At 39.2% G+C, this 23,216-nt stretch overlaps 1 protein-coding gene across 5 annotated transcripts in view; it reads left to right on the plus strand.

Annotated features, from left to right (window-relative positions):
- The window catches only part of Srgap2 (SLIT-ROBO Rho GTPase activating protein 2), a 224,883-nt gene that overhangs the window by 133,437 nt on the left and 68,230 nt on the right, over positions 1-23,216 (plus strand). For all 5 annotated transcript variants that reach the window (XM_027417668.2, XM_027417669.2, XM_035445604.1 and 2 more), the window contains exon 5: positions 20,677-20,739. In XM_027417668.2, the coding sequence (XP_027273469.1) occupies positions 20,677-20,739 (63 nt within the window). The remainder of the gene's footprint in view (positions 1-20,676; positions 20,740-23,216) is intronic.

Here is a 23,216-nt window from a genome sequence, read left to right on the forward strand (position 1 = left end):
AGATCACTGTTTACTTAAGAGGGTGAACTTTGGCACAATAGCTTTGTAAGGGAGCTGAAAACAACTCTTTTGGGTTTTCACAATTGGAGTTTGATATAGCACTACTTGAAAAATTTTGAATTAGTCTAAGCACTTAGGGTTGTTTCTGACTTAAGATCAGTGGTAAATCTGATTTCCTTGACCAATTTCCTTGACCGAAAGGGGAGGGAAATGAGAGAAAATTGAGCTTTTACTCTGAAAGCCCTCTTACATTCTGGAGTCCTGCTGGGTGTCTGAAAATACCTTGTGTTCTATTTGAAACAATAATCTTTTGGCTATATCTCTTCCACTGCTTTTTTGAATGTATTAAACTGCCAAATAGGTGATGGAGGAAATGGACTACATGTCCCAGGAGAAAGGTCAAGACAGTTGGATCTGTGGTTAGCAGAGGAATTTCAACACACTTTCAGATCATCTCTTCAGATGGATTGAGTTCTCCAAGCCTGCCTTGTGTCTTCCTCAAATACTTTTGACCCCTTCTAACCCATAAGACTCGTGCTTCAGAAGTTTGAGTTGGCATTCACAAGTCAGCTGTGGAAAGTGATAAAGAATAGGGAAGTGTTTTGAAAGACACTGCAGCATAGAAAAAGAGCATTGGACCAGGAATTAGCCTGGATCGTTGACTGGTGGTTGCTTTGTTTATCTTCTTATTGGTTTAATTTCCTACCACAATTTTGACATTGTCTTCTGGATATTACCTGTAGACTAGAGAGATGAATTAAAAGTTGGTTCTTAGGCAAAGCAACTGAAGTATTCATTCATATTTTGTAACATTTAAGTGAATAGATTGGGGCCCAAGGTAAAAAGGACCACGAGGCATAGTTGTGACAAGCTTGCTTTTTTTCTTCTGCATTCTAGAAACATGGTTGTGATTAAAAAACAAAACAAACAAAAAAACACACAGATAAGATCCTATATTTATTAATCTTCTTAAATTTCTTTTAATTTGCTTTTGATTTCTGTCTAATAAAATATTTCTCAACCTCTTTAGAATATTTGAGAGTATTAGAACTGCTGGCATAGTTTCTCCTCTATCTAGGTTTATACAGAAGATTGACATGCTCTGGTTTGGAGAGAGTGTCCCTAGCTTTTCAAATTATTTATTTCAACCCTGCATATTTGACTGTAAAGCCCTTTTCCATAAGGAACATGGAACTGACAATCCTGTCTACAAGCTAAAAGGACATCTTTTAAATGGGGGAGGGGAGCATTTGAAAAAAAAAAGGCAGAGAGACACAGTGGACATTTTTTACAGCCCTGTAGTGCCTATGGAGAATGAATGTTCTTGTTAAATATGACCATGACCTACAGTTCCATGCATGCTTGAGACAGAGCTCAGGAGTTGGTGGATAGAGATGACCACATGAGAGGCCAGCTGAGGCCATGCTCTTCATTTCCAAGTTGAAAAACAATCCTGGCCTGAAAAAGCAGAACTACAGAAAGGCCTGTGGTTACTTTCTTTCTGTATCACTATAACTAACATTTGACACACAAATAATATTTGTACTATCTTTTTAAATGCTAGTTTTATTAATTCTTTGAGAATTTCATACAATGTATTTGGATCATATTCATACTTCCCCCACCCATCTAATATTCACCCTGTCCTTCCTGCTCACCTAACTTTGGGTTTTCTTTCTCTTTAACCCCCCTTTAGTCTAGTTTGTGTTGGGAGTAGAGCATGCTCTGGAGTACGGTTGACCTACCAGAAAAACTGGCTCCCTCTCCTAGCAGCTGTTGAGTGCCGTAGCTCCTCAGCTAGTCATGGAACTTCTTGCCCATCTAACCTCCTTCCATGCTGGCATTTTGTCCTGTTTGAGCTTGTGAGGGTCTTGTGCATGCTGTCAAAATACTTTGAGTTCATATTTGCATCTGCCCACTTGTGTCTGGAAAACGTTATTTCCTTGACGTTATCTATTACCTTGGGCTCTTGTTATTTTTCCACCCTAACCTCAAAGATCCTTGAGAGAGAGGTGTGATATCATTCTCTTTGTTGCTGTCAAAGTTTATGTACTTTCTTCCCCTTGTTTTCATCCACTAAAGCTTATTTAAGGTGAGAATACATAGTATGGATAGTGTGGAACAGTTTTTAAGTTCCAATTCTGCCATTTAGTAGCTGTTCCTGGACAAATTGCTTGACCTTTCTAAGATTTACCATGTATAAAATTGAGATAGTGATAAAATTGCTACAACAGTTAAATGAAGTTATGCCATAAATTAGTACATATTAAACACTGAGTAGAAAGTATAGTTATTGTTTTAATTACTAATTGCATAATTAAATCCAGATCCTTCAGAAACTTTATGTTGTTATTGAAAGGGTGGAAGACATTTGCATGAATAATTATCATCATGGCAATGTAGATATGAAAAGGACTATGTAGATGGCATAGTTAATAGTTGCTGAAGAATATAGTCCAGGTAGTAAAGGAAATTTTCATATATAGCTTGCTTATTTAATGAAGACAGTAAGCCAGTATATACTATAAAACACCATTCCTGTAGCCTTCTGAGATATTATTAATCATAGAATTCCTCATCCCCAGGTTTTGAAATTTATAAGATGAAAAGTGTGTTGAGTAGCACATAATGAAAGAGCGATTATAAATCATATTCTGAAGTGACTGCTCACATGGGTCAATGCATTGAACTTTTTAGTAGCAGTTAAAAGGCTCTGGTGTGCTCTTCTTGGACTACAGCCCTTTGTATCACTCCTGCTATCTTAATTTTGTGATAATTATTTTCTTGTCTTTCTCTAATTATCCCCTAGTATTGACTCTAAACATCATAGTTTTAATTTTATTTATTGACTAGGCAAAATGATTTTTTTTCTTTTCAATACTCATACTACTCTTAAGTATTTCACTTCTGTTACCGTGTGTGTGGAGACTTTCTCACACTAAGCAATTCTCTGTTTTCTCTGAAGATGCGAACTAGAGACCCTATAATCTACTTCCTATTTTACAGGCTAAGGTTTCAATTCTACAAGACTACCCTCCTCCCTTCAGATGCCCATTAAAAGTTCAGATTGTCATCTGTGGTTCTAATGTATTGTCTATAAAATAAAATTTCTGTAACTCTCCTCTGTATGTTTGATCATTTGCTACATCAACCCACAGAACTTAGGGAAACAACTTACATACCCTATTATTTCATTACAAAAGGCTACAATACAGTACAACTGATGATACAGGACAAAATGTGGAATTCAGAGCTTTCACGCCCTTCCCAGTCACACAGCCCTACCAGCTTCACTCCTGTGTATTCACCCACCTAGAAGCATCTTTATGGAAGTGTAGCATATTAAATCTGTGGTCATCAGTGAGCAACCCAACCAACCATCAGCCTTCTGTCATCTCCCCTTTCTACAGCTAAGGCTGAAGTCTTAACCTTGTTTTGTTTGGCATGGTATATGAGATTCATTCCTATTTCATAAACATCTGCCTTAACTTATTTTTATTACTACTGAGTTCTGTTTATGAATATATTACATTTCTTTATCTATTTTATTTTGATGAACATTTAAGTTGGGTTTTTTGGTGTTTTTTAGGGGGGTTGTTTTTTTTTTTTTTTTTTTTTTGGTTTTGAGGGGGATTTTTTTTCTACTTACAACCAACATGAACATTGGTTCTATATACTGGCATACATGTGCCCATTAGCAAGGTGAAATTTGAGCTGCATTTTTAGTGAATGTAAAGGATTTTAAGAGTTAATAGATAGTAAGGTAGTTTGTGACTTTGAAAGAAAAGCTGGAATAGGCTGTTAATGTGGAAGGAACAGGCTTCAAGACTTACAAACAGGAGAATGGTGGCAAATAAGATGGTCAACTAATCACTGGATTGATGAGTTGTTTAAAACAATGCAAAAATGAACCTTGAGTTCCAGGCTGAGGAGCTGGAACTTTATTGTGAGAGTACTTGGGAACCATGAAAGGTTTCAGAAAGGATGGGGCTGTGATTCACGGATGGGGCAATGTGGGAATGCAGTGTGGTAGCAGTGACAGGAGGAATGAAAAGACAGTTGTTACTGAACTCAGATTGGCAGGCTTGGCAGCAGGCACTGTTACCCACTGAGTCATCTTGCTTGCCCCCCAACCTTGTTTTTCAAAATAAGGGTTCTCACTTCTGAAGCTCCCCAGTTCAGCCAAAACAGTATTTGGCCAACAAGCCCCAAGGATCCTTGTGTCCTGGATTTCTCAGTGCTAAGATTTAGGTATGCGTCATACCTGGCCCTGTTTAAGGCTTATTTATATGTTTATTTTCAGAGCTTTGTGTACAGTTCCTCCAGTAGGTAGAATTTAAGTCACCAGATGATCTCTAAGATTTGATTCTCAATCACTTAGCTGATTTCAAAAGATGCCCTTGATTTGGATTAGATTCGACTTCCTTCTCTTTATAGATTGTGAGTTTTGAAAAGCCCCTGGGGACATAAGAGGGACCATATTTAAAACCTGAGGTTTGTTTCAATCTTGTTTTCCCAGAATGTCTTGAGAAGGGAACAACTTGAAAGAAAGCCTAAGTGTGGCAAGTCTTTGTTGTTGCTACCAGCAATTCATTCTTAGATGTAAAGCACATAGCACCGTGTTTTTTTGGGAATCTAGAATTGCTGTTGATTGGGAATCTAGAATTGCACCAAACCTGGTGAAGTCTAAAAAGAAAGCAATCTCTGTCTTCAGTGTTTAAACCTAAGGTTCTATATTTAGATAAGCCATTTTAGGTAATTTGGCCCAAAGTTCTGCTTCATTGGAACTACTGTCACATAAGAAGCATCTCCCTTTCTAGAAGACAGCTGAGGGGCAAGAAGCTAAGCAGAACTATCAGTAAACTTGAAGGACTAGACAAAATTGAAACTGAGACAAAGGAAGAGCCAGGCTGCAGAGGGTAAAGTAAAAAGGATTTAGAGTTCAAGGTTTGCATGTGCTACATAGTGAGTTCAAGGCCAGCCTGGACATCTTCATGAGCACTTGTCTCAAAAGAAATGCTAAGAAAAAGCCTGGGAAAGTAGCTCAGAGAGTACTTGCTAGCATGCATGAGGCCCTGGACTTGATCCCAGTACAGGTATGGCAAGAGGTGCAGGGATACCATAGATTCCGTGAGCTATGGAACACCACAGGAATGAACTTAGAAGTAAGGGCAAGCACAGTGACTTCAGTGATCTCACAAGGACTGAAGTCTAACTTCAAACTCTCTTAATCTCTAAGATGATCCAACATAGGTAGTGGCTGGAATCGTATTTAAATCCTGACTCAAGGAAAATACTAACTTATTTTTCATCATTTGTCATATGAAATGTTTGACTTCTAATTACAAATAGGCATTTGTGGAAATAAGATATCTGTGACCAAAAACTGAGAAGTAATAATCTCATGGGAGACCCAAATAATTGTTATTAAACACACTCTTTAAACTTTGTTTTGTGGTCTAAGAAATTAAATGATAAGAACAAAATTGTAAATGATAACTTTAAATGAATTAAGGATACCAATGTAAAAGCTACAGCTATAAACCTCTTAGAAGAATACATAAATATAAATCATCCTGATTTTGGATTAAGCAATAGTTTCTTAGATACAGCTCCAAGCAACTAAAGAAAAACAAAACACATTGAACTTCATTCTTTTCATTATTTCATATCATCATTATTTTCCTGCTGAAAATATTTTCAAATAAAGTATTTTATAAAGGATTTTTTTCCATTATATTTAAAAGAACTCTTATCTCAACAACAAAAGGCAACCCAATTTTAAAATGAGTAAAAACTAGAATAAACTTTTCTCCTGAGGAGGTTAGCAAATGGCCCTTAAGAAATGTAAAGATCTCTGCATTATAAGTGAACTGCAGGTCAAAGCCACAGTGAAGTAACACTGGTCATGCCTATAAAGATGACTATAACTTAAGAAAAAAGAAGAAAATAAAATATTAATGAGAGAAAATAAAATGCCTGTGAGGAGCTGAGCATGATGGTACATACTTATAATTTTAGTGTTTGGAAGGTACCTAGAAAGACCCTTTATAAAAAAAAAAAAAGGTTTGATAAGTCTGAAAACTGAAGTCTAGAATTATCCTACAACTCAGCAATTTCACTTTTAGATATAAACTGAAGAGAAATGAAAACATGGGATTACAGAAAAACCTGTGCATAATAGCATTATTTATAACATCAAGAAGTGGAAATAATCTATGTTCATAAAGCAGTTAGACAAATATTGAAATCTGTCGTCCATTTGTAACATTCATCCATTGAGAAGAAAGATACTGTGTGGAGCAGTGAAGTATAGATCATTATTGGATCACGTGTTTATTAATGTGCATGGCCCTGGGTTTGAACCCCAGTCATTGTCATGCCCACAGAGAAAGGAAGTACTGATGAATACAACAGTATAAATTCTGAATATACTATGTTGAATAAGAGAAGTCAGATACAAAAGACCATATGCCATAAGATTCCATTTGTAGGAAAAGTTTAGAATATTCTAGTTCATAGAGAAAAGTCGATTAGTGGTTGCTAGGAACTGAGAGTAGGGTAGAAAAGTGATTACTAACAGTTATCTGGTCTTCCTTAGTGTGATGACAGTCTTCTGAAATTAGTGGTGATGGGTTATAAAACCTTTGTTTATGTTAAAAAGCTTGAATTTAAATATTTTAAACTAGCAGATTGTATGTTATGAATTATGTATCAATAATAAAAGAACAAGACAATTTTATGATGAAAATGCAGTAACTCAAAGAAACTTAATATGTGGATTAATCAAAACTGAATGAAGCTTATCTTGAAGGTGGATCATAAAACAATATACTGAATATTGAAGTAAAGGTTGAAAAATACAGAAAAAAAACCATAAGCTTACAGAAATGATGAAGAGTTCCAGAGGAAAACAGAGAATGGAGGGAAGAACTATTTGAAGGAAAAGATGACTAAAATTGTCTACACCAACCAAGTTATTCCAGAGTAAGAAAACATGAAGTCAGATGAATATAGAGACAGCTGCCTGTAGGTGAATTATGATCAGATTGATGAAAGCTGTGAAGGAAAAAAATCTCACAGCACAGGGAGGGGATTTAGCTGTACCCAAAGAAGCAACAACAAAGTTAACTGCTGAGTTCTCAGTAAAAACATTGAAAGAAGGGAGATGCCGGCGTTGGTGGCGCACGCCTTTAATCCCAGCACTCAGGAGGCAGAGGCAAGCAGATCTCTGTGAGTTCGAGGCCAGCCTGGTCTCCAGAGAGAGTGCCAGGATAGGCTCCAAAGCTGCACAGAGAAACCCGGTCTCGAAAAAACCAAAAAAAAAAAAAAAAAAAGAAAGAAAGAAAGAAAAAAGAAGGGAGACAATGGGAAGAAAAAAAAGAAAAAGAAATAAAGGTCAACTAGAGATATTTCCACATGAGAAAATATGAAAAAAAATTATTACCAGAAGATCTACACTGAAATAAATAATAAAAACCTTTTTTGAGATGTGTTTTTGCTGTGTAGCCCAGGCTAGCTTTGGACGTAATCCTCCTGCTTTAGCCTACAAGAAATGCTGGGATTACAAGTATATACCACCTTGACTCTAAATATTTAAATGAAAAGAAAATGATTCTATAGAAGGTTGGATATGCAGGAAAGAATGAGGAGCAACAAAATGGGAGCATGCACGTTTTTATGTATGTGGGTGTGTGTATTTGTATCTAAATGAATACTGTTAAAAGGCAAAAGTAGTAATCTTGTGGGGTTTTAAATACATATAAAGTTAGTGGACAGTAAATCAGCAATAGATTCTGGGTTGGAATAGGAAAAGGGATTGTTAAAGAAGCAGTAGAGTGTTAATGTATAGTAAACTTTGGCAAGTCAAGAATATACACCATAGACTAGCAAGATGGTTTAGTGGAGAAAGGCACTTGCCCCTAAGCCTGAAAATCTGAGTTTGATCCCTGGGATTCAAGAGGTGGAAGGAGAAACTGGCTTGTGCAAATTGTCCTTTGGACTCTACAGTCACACCATGGCATGTGTATGTACATTCACACAGACACATAACCACTAACGGAGTAGTGTCACTATTCTAAGAGAAGGAAAGATCAAGAAGGAAAGAAAGCATTTGCTAAAGGGTTACTCAGGCCTATAGGCTAAATTGTAGTTGTCATTAGAGGAGGACTCGACTACTAAGGGTTGCATTTGAGAGGTTAATTTTTGGTGGGTGATGATACTGTCTTGTGTCTTAAGTTTGGTTGTGGTTCAAAATTGTATTTGTCAAGACACACAGAGCTATATACTAAATGAAAAATTCTTACTGAATTTTTAAAAATAGATGAGAAAGTAGAAAATAAGAGAGAGAGGAAGGAGGAACACAGTTGGCTAGATTAGATAGCAAACAGTAAGTTAGTAGATTTAAACTTGAATGTATCAGTATTTAAGTATAAACTGAGTTATGCAAATGAAAAGGCAAGTATAGTTTTCTGTCAGAATTTTTCCCCATACAGTATTTGTTACTTATAAGAGAATAAATAAGAGTTGGGTATGATTTCAGGGTCACCTAACCCTCATGATCCTGAGACAAGAGGATTCCAGGTTAGAGGCCAGCCTGGGCTGCATAAGTAAGTTCATGGCTAACTGGTCTGCATACTTAATGAGACCCTGTCTGAAAAAGAGAGGGAGAAAGAATAAGTAAATTTTAAATAAAAGGATACAGGTTTAAATAATAGAAAAAAAACATAACTAACAAATTCAGACCAAGTAGATTTTAATGTTGAAAGTATTATTAAATATGAAGAGACACGTCCTAGTAAAAGGTCATCATCAAAAAATATATATGTTTAATAACAGCTTGAATAATACAAGTTTTTCAAATAGACAGAATTCAGAGGCAAAATAGTTTTCTAGGTGAATGAAATGAAAAAATCATTAAAAATACTAGAAAACAACAAACTTGACCTTGAATACTGTGTCCAGCCATTGAGATGAATACACAGTCTTGAAAAGTACATGGATAACAACTCTGCTTGAAATATAAATGAATCATTTAAAGTTTATGTATGTATAGGAGAGGAAAAAGTAAACCTTTGGTGAAAAATCTTGTGAAACTGTAGTTTTGTGCATCCCTGGATGTGTCATTGTGTCCAGTGTGTGTGTGTGTGTGTGTGTGTGTGAGAGAGAGAGAGAGAGAGAGAGAGAGAGAGAGAGAGAGAGAGAGAGAGAGAGAGAGAGCAGGGAAGGGCAGAGGGAGATTGATTCTGTCCATGTCCGTCCTCCCTCTCCTCTCTCTCTCTCTCTCTCTCTCTCTCTCTCTCTCTCTCTCTCTCTCATGCTGGAGATCATTCCCCACTCTCCAGGCTTTGTCCACAATGTACCACTAACCACTGAGATACATTTCCAGCTCTTAAATGAGGTATCAGAGCCTAAACTCTGATCTTTTCCTTCTCACAATTCAATGATTTTTTTTTTTCATGGAGTAAAGTATTAGCAAGAGGGAAGGTGTTATCCAAAAGGATATGGACTTTTGTTGTTGTTTTTGTTTTTGGAAACAGGGTTTCTTGTATAGAACTGGCTGTCCTGGAACTTGCTCTGTGAACAAGGCTGGCTTTGAACTTAAAGAGATCTGTCTGCCTCTGCCTCCGCCTCCCAGGTACTGCGATTAAAGGTATGCACCACTGTGCCAAAGATTTTGAACTTTAAAAAGTGTACATGAGAGGCAGAGGCAGGCGGATCCCTGTGAGTTTGAGACCAGCTTGGTCTACAAGAGCTAGTTCCAGGACAGCCTCCAAAGCTACAGAGAAACCCTGTCGGGGGGGGGGGGGGTGTTGGTGGCGCACACCTTTAATCCCAGCACTCAGGAGGCAGGTGGATCCCTGTGAGTTCGAGGCCAGCCTGGTGTCCCAGGATAGGCTTCAAAGCTACATAGAGAAACCCTGTCTCGAAAAACAAAAACAAAACAAAACAAAACAAAAAAAAAAAAGTGTACATGGACCATGATGGATGGGAGTAGCTGCACCTGTAATTAGTGTGCACAAAGACAAGAGGCTATAAGCCACCAGTGTAGCTAGGGAGAGCTACTCAGTGCTCTAAAGTTGGTAGTATGTTCCTGTTACATCCAACCCTGAAGCCTAAAGTGTCAGGAAAATGTATTCATGATTAAACCTTCTGGAGCGTCTTCCTTTCTCTGTACTGAGATTCTAAGGCAAGTCAAGACTTCTAACACTACACTGATTCCTGATGAATTGGCTTTACTGCTAAGTTCCTCTTTCTCATTTAATCAGCAGTTTTCTCATTTAGGCATTTCCTGTAGGGTACTGCTGACTCTTTATTTCCTACCAGGCTGCTTTCCTCTTCTCAGTGTTTGCATGCCAACTTTCAGATGAGCTCTGTTACCTCTTGTCCCAGCCCAGCCATCTGGGAACCACACAGGCTTTCTTCCTACGTTCCAGCTCCTGGGACATGCTTTTGTAGGAGGGCATATGCTTGCAAGCACCTTACTATGCTGGCACTCTTTCTTTCTAAGCTTGCTTTTTTTCCTGAGTTCATTTCGTGTCTACTGAGAGATTGGTGCCTCTTTGCCTTTGTGTCTTTTGTTTCTTGTGTGTCCCGGTCTACTTAAGAATGCCCAGATTCACCTAGATACAATTTCTATGCCTCAGATGTCCAGCCTTGGCAATGCAGTAGGCATTTACCCTCAGAATAACATCAGTAAATGTTTTTGGAATGAGATCAGATCCTGAAGACACATTCTCATTCAAGGCATTATCCTGAAGAGTAACCACAGATGGAGATTTGCCAAGATAGCAATTACAATGATGACTTAAAAGTAAAAATTTAGATGTGATTTTTCTTTCTTGGATATTGTTTTGAGCTCATTTTCTTAGTATAGGATTTATCTTTCTAAGAGGCTAGAACACACATGAAGTTCAGACTATGCTATTAGAGGTCTTGAGAGAACAGGTGGCCTTCAGTGTCTTCCTGCCTCCTACTCCCTTTGACATTGACCACTCCCTCCAGTGGGGTACAGTCTTGTCTGGATTATCTGTTTCACTTAGAAAATGTAGTAGATTCCAGCTTTGTTGGTAGGGGAGGCTTTTTTTCCCTATGCAGTATAATCTTGGCTATGAATTTATCATGTAGCTTTTATTATACTGAAGTGGGTTGGTTTTTTTTTTTTTTTTTTTTTCTTGTTTCTTTTGAGCTTTGTCCATGAAGAGTTGTTGAATTCTGGCAAGGGCGTTTTCTACATTTGTTTGATGCTCATGTGACTCTGTCCTACTTATATCTACTCATATGCTGTGTCATACTTAATGATTTGCATATGTTGAACTAAACCCTTGGAATAGAAACAAAACTTGGTTGCATGTGTAATCTTACAGCATTCTTAAATTCAGCTTGCAACAATTTTTATGTCTGTGTTCATAGGACAATAAGTCTGTATAGCTTTCTTTTTTTGTTGTGTCTTGTCTGGTTGGGCATCTAGGTGATGTGGCTTTATAGGAAGTTTGACATTGTTCCCTCCCTTCCTGGGTGATAGAACAGATTGGAGAACGTTGGTATTCACTCTTCTTGAAACGCTTGGTAAAATTTGGTGGCAAATCCTTTTGATCTTGGCATTTTCATTGTTGGGAGATTGTTATTGCTACTCTATTCTCAGTTATTGTTTCAGATTTGACTTGTTTGTGTCTTCTTTATGTAATGTTTGTAGCCCAGTGTAGGAGTTTACCCATTTCTTCTACATTTTCAGGAATATAACTTTTCATATTAAGCTCTATTGATTTTATGGATATCATTGGAATGTATTTATTTTTACAAAAAAACCAACTCTTTGTTTCTTTATATTGTTCTTTTAGCATCCATTTTATTACTTTCTGCTTTTATCTTCATTTTTTTTTTTTATCCACTGCTTTGAGGTTTGGCCTGTTCTTGTTTTTTCTTAGGTCCCAATCCATTTGAACTATGGTATAGTTTAGTCCTGAGGTGTCTATGCTGGGTTTTAGTATGGATTTTATTTGTTTGTTTTTTAAATGTATTTATTTTACATCCCGGTTGTAAGTTCTACCTCCCCCTTCTCAAAGTCCTCCCCCCACCCAGTTCCCCTCCTTCTAACCCCAATCCTCTCCTCCATTTCTGTTCAGAAAAGGGCAGGCCTCCCATGTATATCAACAAAACGTGGCATATTGAGATGCAGTAAGACTAAACACCTCCCCTTATAATAAATAGGCTGGACAAGGCTATTTATTCCAGTGTGAGGAATAGGGCTCCCAAAACCAAGCAAAAGAATCAGAGACAGCTCCTGCTTCCACTGTTAGGAGTCCCACAAGAAGATCAAGCTACACAACTGTCTCATATGTGTAGAGGGCCTAGGTCAGTCTCCTAGCCCCTATGAGCCCAGGTTAGTTGATTCTGTGGGTTTCCTTGTGATGTCCTTCATCTCTCTGCCTCCTACATGGATGACATATTTAAATATGAGAATGGGGTATCAAAATCATTCTGTATTATTATTGATTTGGAACCTATCTGTTTCTTCTGTTTGGTTTTGTTTATTTTACTGTTTTGAGTTTATTAAGATTTTGGTGTTGATTTAGGCAAAATTAGGAGGGGGGCTCCAGAAAAAGGCAGTAGTTGGGGTATGGTAGTATAACCCTTAATCCCCAGCAAATGGAAGGTGAAGGCAGGAGGGCTCAAAAGCTTACGGGCATCTTTGGTTACATAGGGAGATTGAGACCAGCCTGGGATGTCTCAAGCATATTAATTGGAGTGAATAGCCAAAATAAAGGTGTAAGCTACTCAAGAGAAATCTCTCCTCCATTGGTTTTCAGTGATTTTATATCTTAGTGGCTTTGTTTTTTTTTTTTAATATCATGTTTTGTTTTTTTAGATAATTCAACAGGAATCTGAAACAAGTAGTTTCAGATTTATAGTGTGTCAGATTTCTTCTGTAATATGACCCCCCCCCCAGGAAGATTCAACTATACTCATTAACGTCTGAATAAAATGCCTGTTGGGGAAATTAGCTTTTATGATGCTTACAAACTCAAAGGATTCCAAACATTATTTTTTAGCCAGTGTATAAGCTTTTGGGATTCACTTGTCATAACTGAAACAGCCATTTGTAATTAGAAAGGCAAATGCAAAATAGGAGGATTTACTGTGTAATAGCTGGATTTTTAAGAACTCATATTTGTGTTTCTGGCAAGCTGGACTGAGATAAGAAAAAAAAATCCTTCAACTAAGATCATTCAATTTCTATTAATGCCTTTGAGATGGAAAGAATTACATTCTGATAGGCTCAGACGTCAGGTCAGTGTCTATCTTTCTCAGCAGACTGTGAACTTTTAAACTCTCAGTTTTATATTCAAGACACAGTATATGACATATAATAGATGCTCTATAAATATTTGCTGATTTTTTTTGGTACATTCTCTAAAATCCAGCTGTCTTTCCCCCTTGCCAGAATCTAGTAATTAAACCTAAACCTACTTTGAACTGTAATCAGCTATCTCAAGAAGAGAAGTTTATTTAGCTCCTGTCTTGATTGATGGGCTCTAATCCTATCACTACTACTTTAAATTTAGTGAGTTATGACTAGTATTTAAAAAGTGGAAAAGAATAGGAAATATAGGAAGACACTACGCAATACATATAGGTTTTCATTGTAGACATACTGAATTATAATTTCAAAACTGAATGTCCTTTCCCCCTACCCACATTCAGAATGTCAAAGCACTCCCAGTGTCTCTCTCTTGGCAACTCCAAACCAGCCTTTCTTTAAAATATTTGTGCTGCAATGTAATTACTTTTGTTGTTATCATTTGACATACTAGAGATTCACCACCAAGGCCTTGAGCTGTTAAGCAAGGCTTCTCCCACCAAAGCATTCTGCTAGCACTATATCTGTATGTTGTATGACCTTGATCTCCCCAGAGTATAAGGTCCTGATAGAGCTCAACCTTGCTAGAGTCATTGATTTCCTCTTCTTACACACAGGCAAGGAAATAGGGTTGAAGGGAAATTCAGAAGTTATTTCTCAGCTCTGCACCCCTGCAGCAATAGCCCCCACTGCATCATGTTTTTGTTGAATGAGTTGGTTGGGAGAGGCCAGCCAGGTTCAGTTACCACCTTCACTAACATTGGCCCTGATACCTAACAGATACTCCCTTAAAGCTCTGTCCTAACCTTTTGAATCGTTCTGGGCAAAGTGCCAGCTCAGGAACTTGGCCTTTTGAAAAAGAGTGCCCCCAAACCTCCTCTTTGGATTTGGTGGCATGTCTCCTGCTGCAGAACTTAATAGAACATTTATAACCCTTTCCTCTGTGATCTGGAAATGTTGATTCAGTTTAATTTTTTTTTTTTTGAACACATGGCCTCTGATATATCTTTGGGGTGAAGAGAGGATGCTAGCACCGATAGAGATTGAAAATTGGATTCCTTTTTGGAAAACTGCTGATACAGTCACATGTCACAGAATTAAATGACCCCGATGTTTCTACCTGCTGACAGCTTCAGCCTTGGAACCAACTGAAATTAGCTCCTACCACGTGGCAGAAACATGATTTCATAAATACACACAAACAACGAGAGGTTTTGTGCCTACTAAAAGTTTAGTGTAGACAAGCAAATTACACTAAGCTAGTCTGAATAAGCACATCCTTCTAGTGCAGACTAGTTTTAGCACCCATTTATAATTGGTGGGATTTTTGTTTGTTTGTTTGTTTGTTTTGTTTAAGCTAGCTGACAAACCCATTGACATTCAGGAAATATATGGATTTAAGAAAGTACAAAGATGGGAAAAGGAGCTCCAGAGATGGCTCAATGGTTAAGAGCCCTGTTGCTCTTCCAGGGGGCCCAGGTTTAGTTAGGTTGCAGAACCCACATCATCTGTCAGTTTGTAACTGTCTGTAACTACAGACCCAGGGTATCTGACGCCTCTGGCCTCCGCAGGCATCTACACTCACATGCAAATACCCATATTCAGGCATGCACACCTATTCATAATTTAAAACAACAAAAATAAACCAAAAAAATAAAAGGAAGCAAATGACAGTCCTATATTCAGGTAGAGCAGAGCACACATTTCTGCCGCCTTATTCTTGAGTACAGGGTGGGGGTAGGGGCTGGGGGCTTTGAAACAATGTGGAGATGAGGCTGTATACCCAGTCCTTATCTGTTAGAAAAGGAAGACTTCTTGCTGGTTTTGTAAGCGCACAGCTTGAAGGAGCTGTTATTGCAACCTCATTTCTGACTACCCCTGCTTTTGTAGCAGGCAGAGTGGGGTTCCCACTTTGGCCAAAAATGGTTGTGATAAGTTTCAGAATAAAAGATCCAGATCTGAGCACACCATCACACTTCCTATTCTATTGTTAATTGTGCCTCATTTGTATTCTAATTTTAGCTACCTTTCTTTTCTTTTTTCTTTCTTTCTTTTCCTTTTTTAAAGACAAAGCTAACTATGCAAATACTCAAAAGAAAAACTACCCCCAAACCACCCCTAACTTCTGTTTGGTTTCCTGCAATGTTTAGATGACTCATTCTCTTCCAAGAAATTTTAAAGAAAAGAGATCAGGCCGTGTGTTGGTGCACAAAGACTGCACTGTAAATTCCTTTTCTCCACTGCCTAGAAACCCCTTTGCTTCTTTATAGAGAAAGGAAAGCTCTGCAGCCCTCATTGTCTTGTACTTGGCTTCATCAGCGTTGTTGTTCCTAGGAATAAATGTGCTCCTTGTCTTTGGGTGGGGCTCCCTCTTAGCTTCGCAGCTCCTTTAACCCCTCTGAAGAGATCTGCGCGGAAGCACTTCCTGATGCCTTGCTTTCCCTGAAGGCATACTGTTAAGGCTGCTGAGACAGAGAACAGGTGGCCCTTTATCATCTGTGAAAGGAGAGACACTGGCCAGTTCCTGCCTGTCTTCTGGGTCAGTATTGCACCTGATAGGAGCTTTAATTGTATATTTTAACTGAGCCAGCTACACATGTGTGCCCAGTTCAGCAGAGGGGAGTGGTAAATCTGATTGCTTCAGCAGCTTGTTCAAATAAACAGGGATAACATTTCGTTGGTCCTCCCGACTAATCAGAACACTAAAGGAAACATCTGCTTGTCTTAATTGCTATTTTATTGGTTAGGCTTTCCCTCCTCTCCCCCTCCCTTCCTCTTCCCACTCCTGGACTCCTACTAGTTTATTTAAGTCACAGCCAAGCAACATAGCATAGGATCAAGTCCTATCTCATCTAACCTTTGCCATTTAAACATAAGGAATAGGGTGAGAAGGGCTGGAAGGCTGGCAAGGGGAGCTGCTGGAGCTGGGAGGGAAGGTGGACACTTGACAGTGGTGCTCAGCTCTCTTCTGACGGGAGTCATTTTCTCCTCTCTTCACCTACCAGGGCAGTGTCAAATGCCAGTCTTAATGTCCTGTAACCTCCAGGACAAAGTCAGATTCTGTTGTGAGTTCCCCAGGAGCTTTGTTCATCCGACTTAAGTCAGGCAGAACCCCAAGCCCTCAGATGTTGGCCATTGCTCCTCTTTTGCTTCTGTGGAGCACATCCTTCGCCACCATGGGAGGGCCTGCAGGGTGAAGTTATAGATAAGAGGCATTCTTTCTTGTGGCTTTTCCAAGCAGTTGAAAACTGCTCTTTCCCAGATTATTAAATGAAAGGTACTAGGAATGGGAAATCTAAAACAGGCAAGGTGCCCCTGAAGCTTTCGTTTTTTTTTTTTTTTTTTTTTTTTTTTTTTTTTTTGCTAGCATCTGGGTCCTTGCAGAGAATTTGCATGTTGCCTTTTACTCTGCTCTGAAGTCAGCCTGTTTAGTTCTATTATGGATATATTGTTAGAAATATGTTCCAGCCCCCAAGAGAGAGTCCACCATTCCAGTTGAAGTGTCTCTAAAAGGCAGAACTTTAATGTTGGTCAAGAGTAAACAAGAGAAGTTTTACTCTTGATCACACAAGGCCAGGAAATGTTCTTGGTTTTTATTCTAAAGCAGGGGGTGACTTTCTTCCATTGGATAGAGTCCCACCTCAGTCTTTCACGATTGGCTAGCAATGTAAGAATCAGCACGAAGGAAATAAAGGGGCCAGACATATATGTTCCAAGAGTGCATTGGAGCCTTGAATGAATAAGAGGTTTTTTGGTTTTGGTTTTGGTTTTTTTCAGTGTGGGGACGGACGAGGACTTAAAGTACTTACATAAGGGTTTTAAACAAGGTGGAGGAGATTAAAAAAAAAAAAAAAAAGATTTGAATTCTCTTTGTTATAAACAAAAGTTTTATGTGTTTGACAGAAAAGACTAATGTTTCTTACAGTAAGGAGACAGGCAAAACGTCATGTAGAACGATTGAATAGTAGAGGTTGGTGTCACAGTAAGCTTCAACTGTCAACTTGACATAATCCTAGAGTCAACTGGGAAGGGGCAGCCTCAGCTGAGGAATCCCTGTAAGATTGTCCTGTAGTGGCTTATCTGTGGGACATTTTTTTAAATTGCTAATTGATGTAGGAGGGCTTAGCCCACTGTGGGCAGTACCATTCTAGCAGGTAAACCTGGGCTGTATAAAGGATCTACCTGCCTCTGCCTTCCGAGTGCTGGGATTAAAGGTGTGTGCCGCCACCACCCTGGGCCATCCTGGCATCTTAACACATATGTGTCATTATATTTTGTTCTCACTTGTTTCCTCCCTCCTTCAGGGTTCTTTCTGTGTTCCTCCCTCCAGCTGTTTCCCTTTCTTCCCCCAGTTAACTCCAACTTCTGCTTTCTTAGTGCATGTATTCCATTACTCTATTTCCCAGCTCTCTTAAAATCTCTTCCTCCACTTTGATAATCTTTTTAGATCATGGCCTACACATACAATTTTAAGTCAAGATTCTTTGTAAGAGAACAAATGTGGTATTTACTTTTCTGAGTCTGACTTATTTCACTTAACATAGTTTCCAGTTATATCCATTTTCTTTCAAAAGTCATGACTTCACTTTCCTTTATGACTACATAAAATTTTATTCCTCTATTCACTTGTTGATGGACTTCTAGCATAATAATTCCATTTCCTGTCTATTACTTATATAGTCCTGTAGGTGTACTCCCAAGATTGGCATAGCTGGGTCATAGAGCTCTGTTTTAGTTTTTGAGAACCCAGCATTTGTTGTTACGGTTTTCTTGTGATACCATTCTGACTGGGGTGTGATGGAATCTAAAAGCAATTTAATTTGTATTTCTCTAATGCTAAGGATCTTAAACATTTTTCAAATATTTACTGGCCACTTGTATTTATTACTGTAGGAGCTATCTGTTCAGTTCATTAGCTGATTTATTGATTAGATGGGCTTTGGGTAGGCACCTGAGACGTTTATCCCAGTTTTGAAACTTAACACTTATTTGGGTATTTAATTTTTTAAGGTATTTGTGGATTATAGATAATCAGATGCATACTTGAAAAAGGCTTTTCTCCCGTTCTATAGGCTCTCTTCACTCCGGTAGTTGTTTCCTTCGCTATACAAAATACTTTTTTTTTTTTTAATTTGATGTAATCCACTTTCTCAGTTTTTAAGATTATTTCCTTGCTACTGGAGTTCTTTTCAGAAAGTCCTTGCAAATGCATACATCTTAAAATATCTTCCCTGTATTTTCCTCTAGATGTTTCCAAGTTCCAGATCTTACAGTAAGAGGGAAAGACTTTCATTTTACAGGAGAGAAATTAAGCCCAGAGAGATTGACCAGAGCAGACAAGTTTTAGCAAGTGCTGCAGTTTGGATATGAAATGTCCTTCATAGGCTCATGTGTTAGACGCTTGGTCCCCAGATGATGGTGCTATTTGGGAAGGTTTTAGAACCTTTAGGAGTTGGAAACTTCCTGGAAGAACGTGGCAGGCTTTGAAGTTTTATAGCCCATCTTTACAGCCTGTTCATTCTCTGTTTCCTGACTTGCCAGCTTCCCCATTCCTGCCACCAAGCCTTCCTCACCAAGAGGGAGTGTATCCTCTTGAACCATGCCTTCCTTAAATTGCTTCTTGAAAGGTATTTTGTCAAAGCAATAATATAACAAATATACAGCAGGTGATAGGAAAACTGAGCAGCAACTTTTGTAATTGCTAATTTGGGAGTCCTTCCACCCTGTTTTTAAAATTGCCAAGTACAAAACACATGAAAGAAGTCACACCTATGTTAAATTCCAATGAATACCCTAATGGGGGAAGCAAAGAACTCCTTCATAGTAAAGTGGCAAAACAGTTTTTATTTTAATAGAATTAATTTATTTGTTTATTGGTTTTTCTGAGGCAGAGTTTCTCTATGTAACCGCCCTAGATGTCCTGGAACTCACTCTGTAGACCAGGCTGGCCTTGAACTCAAGAGATCCGCCTGCCTCTGCCTCCCAAGTGCTGAGGTTAAAGACATGAACCACCACTTCCTGGTGCAAAACAGTTTTTGAAATGTTCAGGGTTGAGCTGGCAAGATGACTCAGTGGGTAAAGGCACTTGCTAACAGATCTGACAACCTGAGTTTGATGCCCAGAAACTACATGTTGGAGAGAGCTGACTCATGCAAGTTTTCTCTGACCACAGTGTACCCTGTTGGGCCCTGTGTGCACACAACACACACACCTTGAAAGGCGCAGTATGAATGGAAGGACTCGTCCTTTGCCCTGGAAATGAGCTATGATGAGTGTCATTAAGGGGCTGGAGATGCAGCCCCAGTGGTGGAGTGCTTGCCTGGCACCCACAAGACCCCCGGTTCAATTCTCAGTATGGATAAGTAAAAGCTTAGAAGTGTGCTTGAGTGTTGTAGTTATCTGGAGGACAACACCCTGGTGATACAATTGTTTTTATTCTCTGCCTTCTTGGGCTTGGCTTCTGACATTCAGTATAGAAGATGCATTTCTTTCCTGCTCCGTCATTCTTTTGTTCCTATTATTCTGTGTGGTTAGATGCCAACCTAGGGTGGGCAACAGCAGAGGATCAGAGAGCTGCTGCTGCTCAGAATTAGCCTCAACATATATTATAGAGTCAGGTAGTGTTAGCTAAATGTCGCAAGAAGTCATTACTGAAGAACTACTCTTTGCAAGTTTGGGAAAGAAATGAAGCAAGGGAGAATTGGGTGACCCTTAACATCTGTGCCAAAAAAAAAATGCACTCGATTTTAGGTGGTTTTTCCTTCTATGGAGAAGGAATGTGCAGGCCAATCCTGTAGGTCGTAGCTCGATGTAGTTTGGGTGCTGTCAGGTTAGAAGGACAATCCATTCCTGCTTGGAGTTTAGGGTTTTTGAGTTTAGGTCTTTGGATATCGTGTTTTTGGGTTTTTTTTTTTTTTTTTTTTTTTTTTTTGTCTTATCCTATTGTACATCTTACTTTCTTTAGTAATCCAGTGGAGTGGGTGCCTGAAAATATCTGAGAAAGCATGGTCTGCCTAGCCACAGTTGCTAGGTAGGATATGGCTCTCAGGCCTGCTGTTGAGACCAATTGAAAAGTCAAAGGCTATAACCCATTTTCCCTCTACATGATTACCTTTACTGGGCTATAGCAAGGGCTCGTTTCATTCCATTAAAACTCTGAGTAATCTGACCATAATTGGTTATCTGATTTGCTAGGTTAAATAACGGTCTGTAATTGAGTCTGTGCCATTTGTAGAGCCTGTGCTGCTCTTGCCGTTGCTGCCACCTCCCATCTCCTTCTGTTTTTCAATTAACCTTCCTTCTTCTTTTCTTTACAGAGTAAAGAAGTTGGCCAACAGCTCCAAGATGATTTGATGAAGGTCCTGAACGAGCTTTATTCGGTAAATCAGATAGGCCGCCTGGCTCTTTGATCCTAGAGAGAAGCAGCATTTGGAAGTTTGCAGCCATAATCACGTCAGCAACAGAACTCAGCTGAGGATAAGGACACAGCATATCCCCATTGGGGGTGACCCCACCCATATGTTTTTCCACATTCAAGTTTTTCTAAACCAAATGAGCCAAAAAATATTTTTCCAGTTGTGCAATCTTACTGTGGCTTCATCTGGGGCACCACTGAAAGAGAGCAGCCAAGGTCTAGGTTACCGGCACAGCTGTCACCATTACCAGCAAGCCAGGAACCCCAACTTCATAGCAAAGAATGTAGCTACATTGCACTACTGCTTGTTGGAAAGCATGTGTAGTCAGTCATAAGTTATGCATCAGATCTTAGATTAATTGTGGTTTGAGTTAGAGCAGATGCTATAAAGCGCAGATTCCTAAAGTCTGCAATGTAAAGTACCACTTCAGGCAAAGAGAATGTTGAAAACACAGCAGAGAGGTAAGCTATGGGCTTGGAGAAAAGAGCACAGTCTGCTTCGAACTCTCTCAGACAGCTTGTAGGCTGGTATGTGCTGTGTCCCAGAGTGCTGGTGGTTCATTTCTCCCAGCCATGTTTTGTTAATTATATTGGAAACATGCACCCACCAAGGAAGTTCTTGTTGCCATAGAAGAAATGCTTCAGTTGTACAACTTGTAGCTCTTATAGACCCTTTCTGAAGTTTGGTTGTATCAGCACTGTGTGTCAGTTTTCAGAATTGCCCTTATTTGTTTGAAGATGAAAATGATTTTCTGTATTTACTTGTCCCCCCTTCCCTTTTCCCCCTTCCTTGCTTCACCCCTTCCTTCCCAGGATGACGCAGTGGTGATATGCGTCACAAGTGTTTGGGATCAGAGAATTCCACATTCTTGATCCAGAAGCCTAGGTGTGGCCATTATGTCATGGCAACTGTTGGTAAATAGAGTAGAGTGGTCATCTAATTTGTCTCCAGTGATGCTCCAATTGTTTTGAATTTCTACTCTGTGACCCTTATACTCTGAAGCCAAATAATGGGCAGTACCCTTTGTACCCCAAGTTTTCATTTCTCTCAAATGAAGTTAAGACTTTTTAAAAATAGAATCATGGCACTCTGAGCCATTTTCAGACTGGATGAGTTTCCTGAACCTTATCTTTTCATTGCTTTACTTCTCTTTATTTTTAGAGCATCTTGTAGGTACCAAGAAGAACTGAGACTTGCCTCCAGGATAACAAGTGACACGTTATTCTAGGACTCCTTTTACTTTCCCAGTAAAAAGCATCTTGGGCCTTTGCTGTTTGCTGCTGCCTCTCAGGTCAAGCAGCAAACTCAGATCCAGCATACTACATTTGCAGTGAGGCAACAGAGGAAGAACTGTGTCTGAAGAACTGTTAGCTTTTACACAGAGTTGCAGATCACTTCATAAGTTTTGGCTTAAAAAGAAAATGGTAGTATGTAAACTGTGCTGGAATGAGGAAGAAAACCATGGAGCTTGCTGATCTGTCTGATGAAGGCCAAGCTGGGAGACCCAACCCCTACCCCTGTTTACTTTTTTTAATAGTTGTTTTGTGTGTGCATCAGGGCCCATTCTTGGAAGTTGGGTCTCTTCTGCCACCTTGTGGGATGTGGTCATGTAACTCAGGTCATTAGACCTCTGTCTACTCAGCCATCTCCCAGCCAAGACTTCTGTGATTAGTCTTCAGATCATTATTGGCCAGTTGCTTCTGTGGCCACCATGTGCCTTCAGTTACTACAGAGCATAAAGCTCTCTCACTAGCATTCACATGCAGAATTGGTGAGTGTGCTGCCCTTCTGCTTTGAGGTGAAATGATATACTTACTGTTTGTTCAAGTCCCAAGGAAGGCTTAGATTTTTACCTCTAAATGGAAAGAGAAAAATAGAAGAGGACACCAAGAAGTTCCAGAGAGGGCAGAACATTCTGGTACAGTGAGTCTTAAACAGGGCGATCTCCTCTCCCCCACCTCCCAACCCACAAAATGGAATGTGTGGCAATCTCTCCTGATGTTTTCAGTTGTCACAACTGGAGCAGTTGGTAGCTCAGTGTCATCTGAAAAGTAGAGGCCAAATATGATGCTAACATCCTACAATGTATGGGACAGTTTACCACAATAATTATCCAGCTCCAAATGTCAGTAGTACCGAGACTGAGAAAACTGGGTGTGCTGACTCTAGGCTGCTAAACTAGCCACGTGAGGTTCTATCCTGTCCTGACTATTAGCTACATGCAGTTGGAGGGATACTTCCCACTGCAAAAGTCAGCATGATGATGAGAGTTCATGTCAAGTTTGTTGGTTTTCCATCCTACTCTTCCCCAGAAGCAGCAACAAAACACTATGTTCTGATACCTGCATGCTGTGTGGCTATCAGTTATCAAGGAATTCATATTTCCAAAATACCACACTGGTTAAGAATCAAGTGAATTTGAAGGTTCTATATAGGTCATT

Source organism: Cricetulus griseus, chromosome 5 (assembly GCF_003668045.3).
Source record: "Cricetulus griseus strain 17A/GY chromosome 5, alternate assembly CriGri-PICRH-1.0, whole genome shotgun sequence".
NCBI lineage: Eukaryota > Metazoa > Chordata > Mammalia > Rodentia > Cricetidae > Cricetulus > Cricetulus griseus.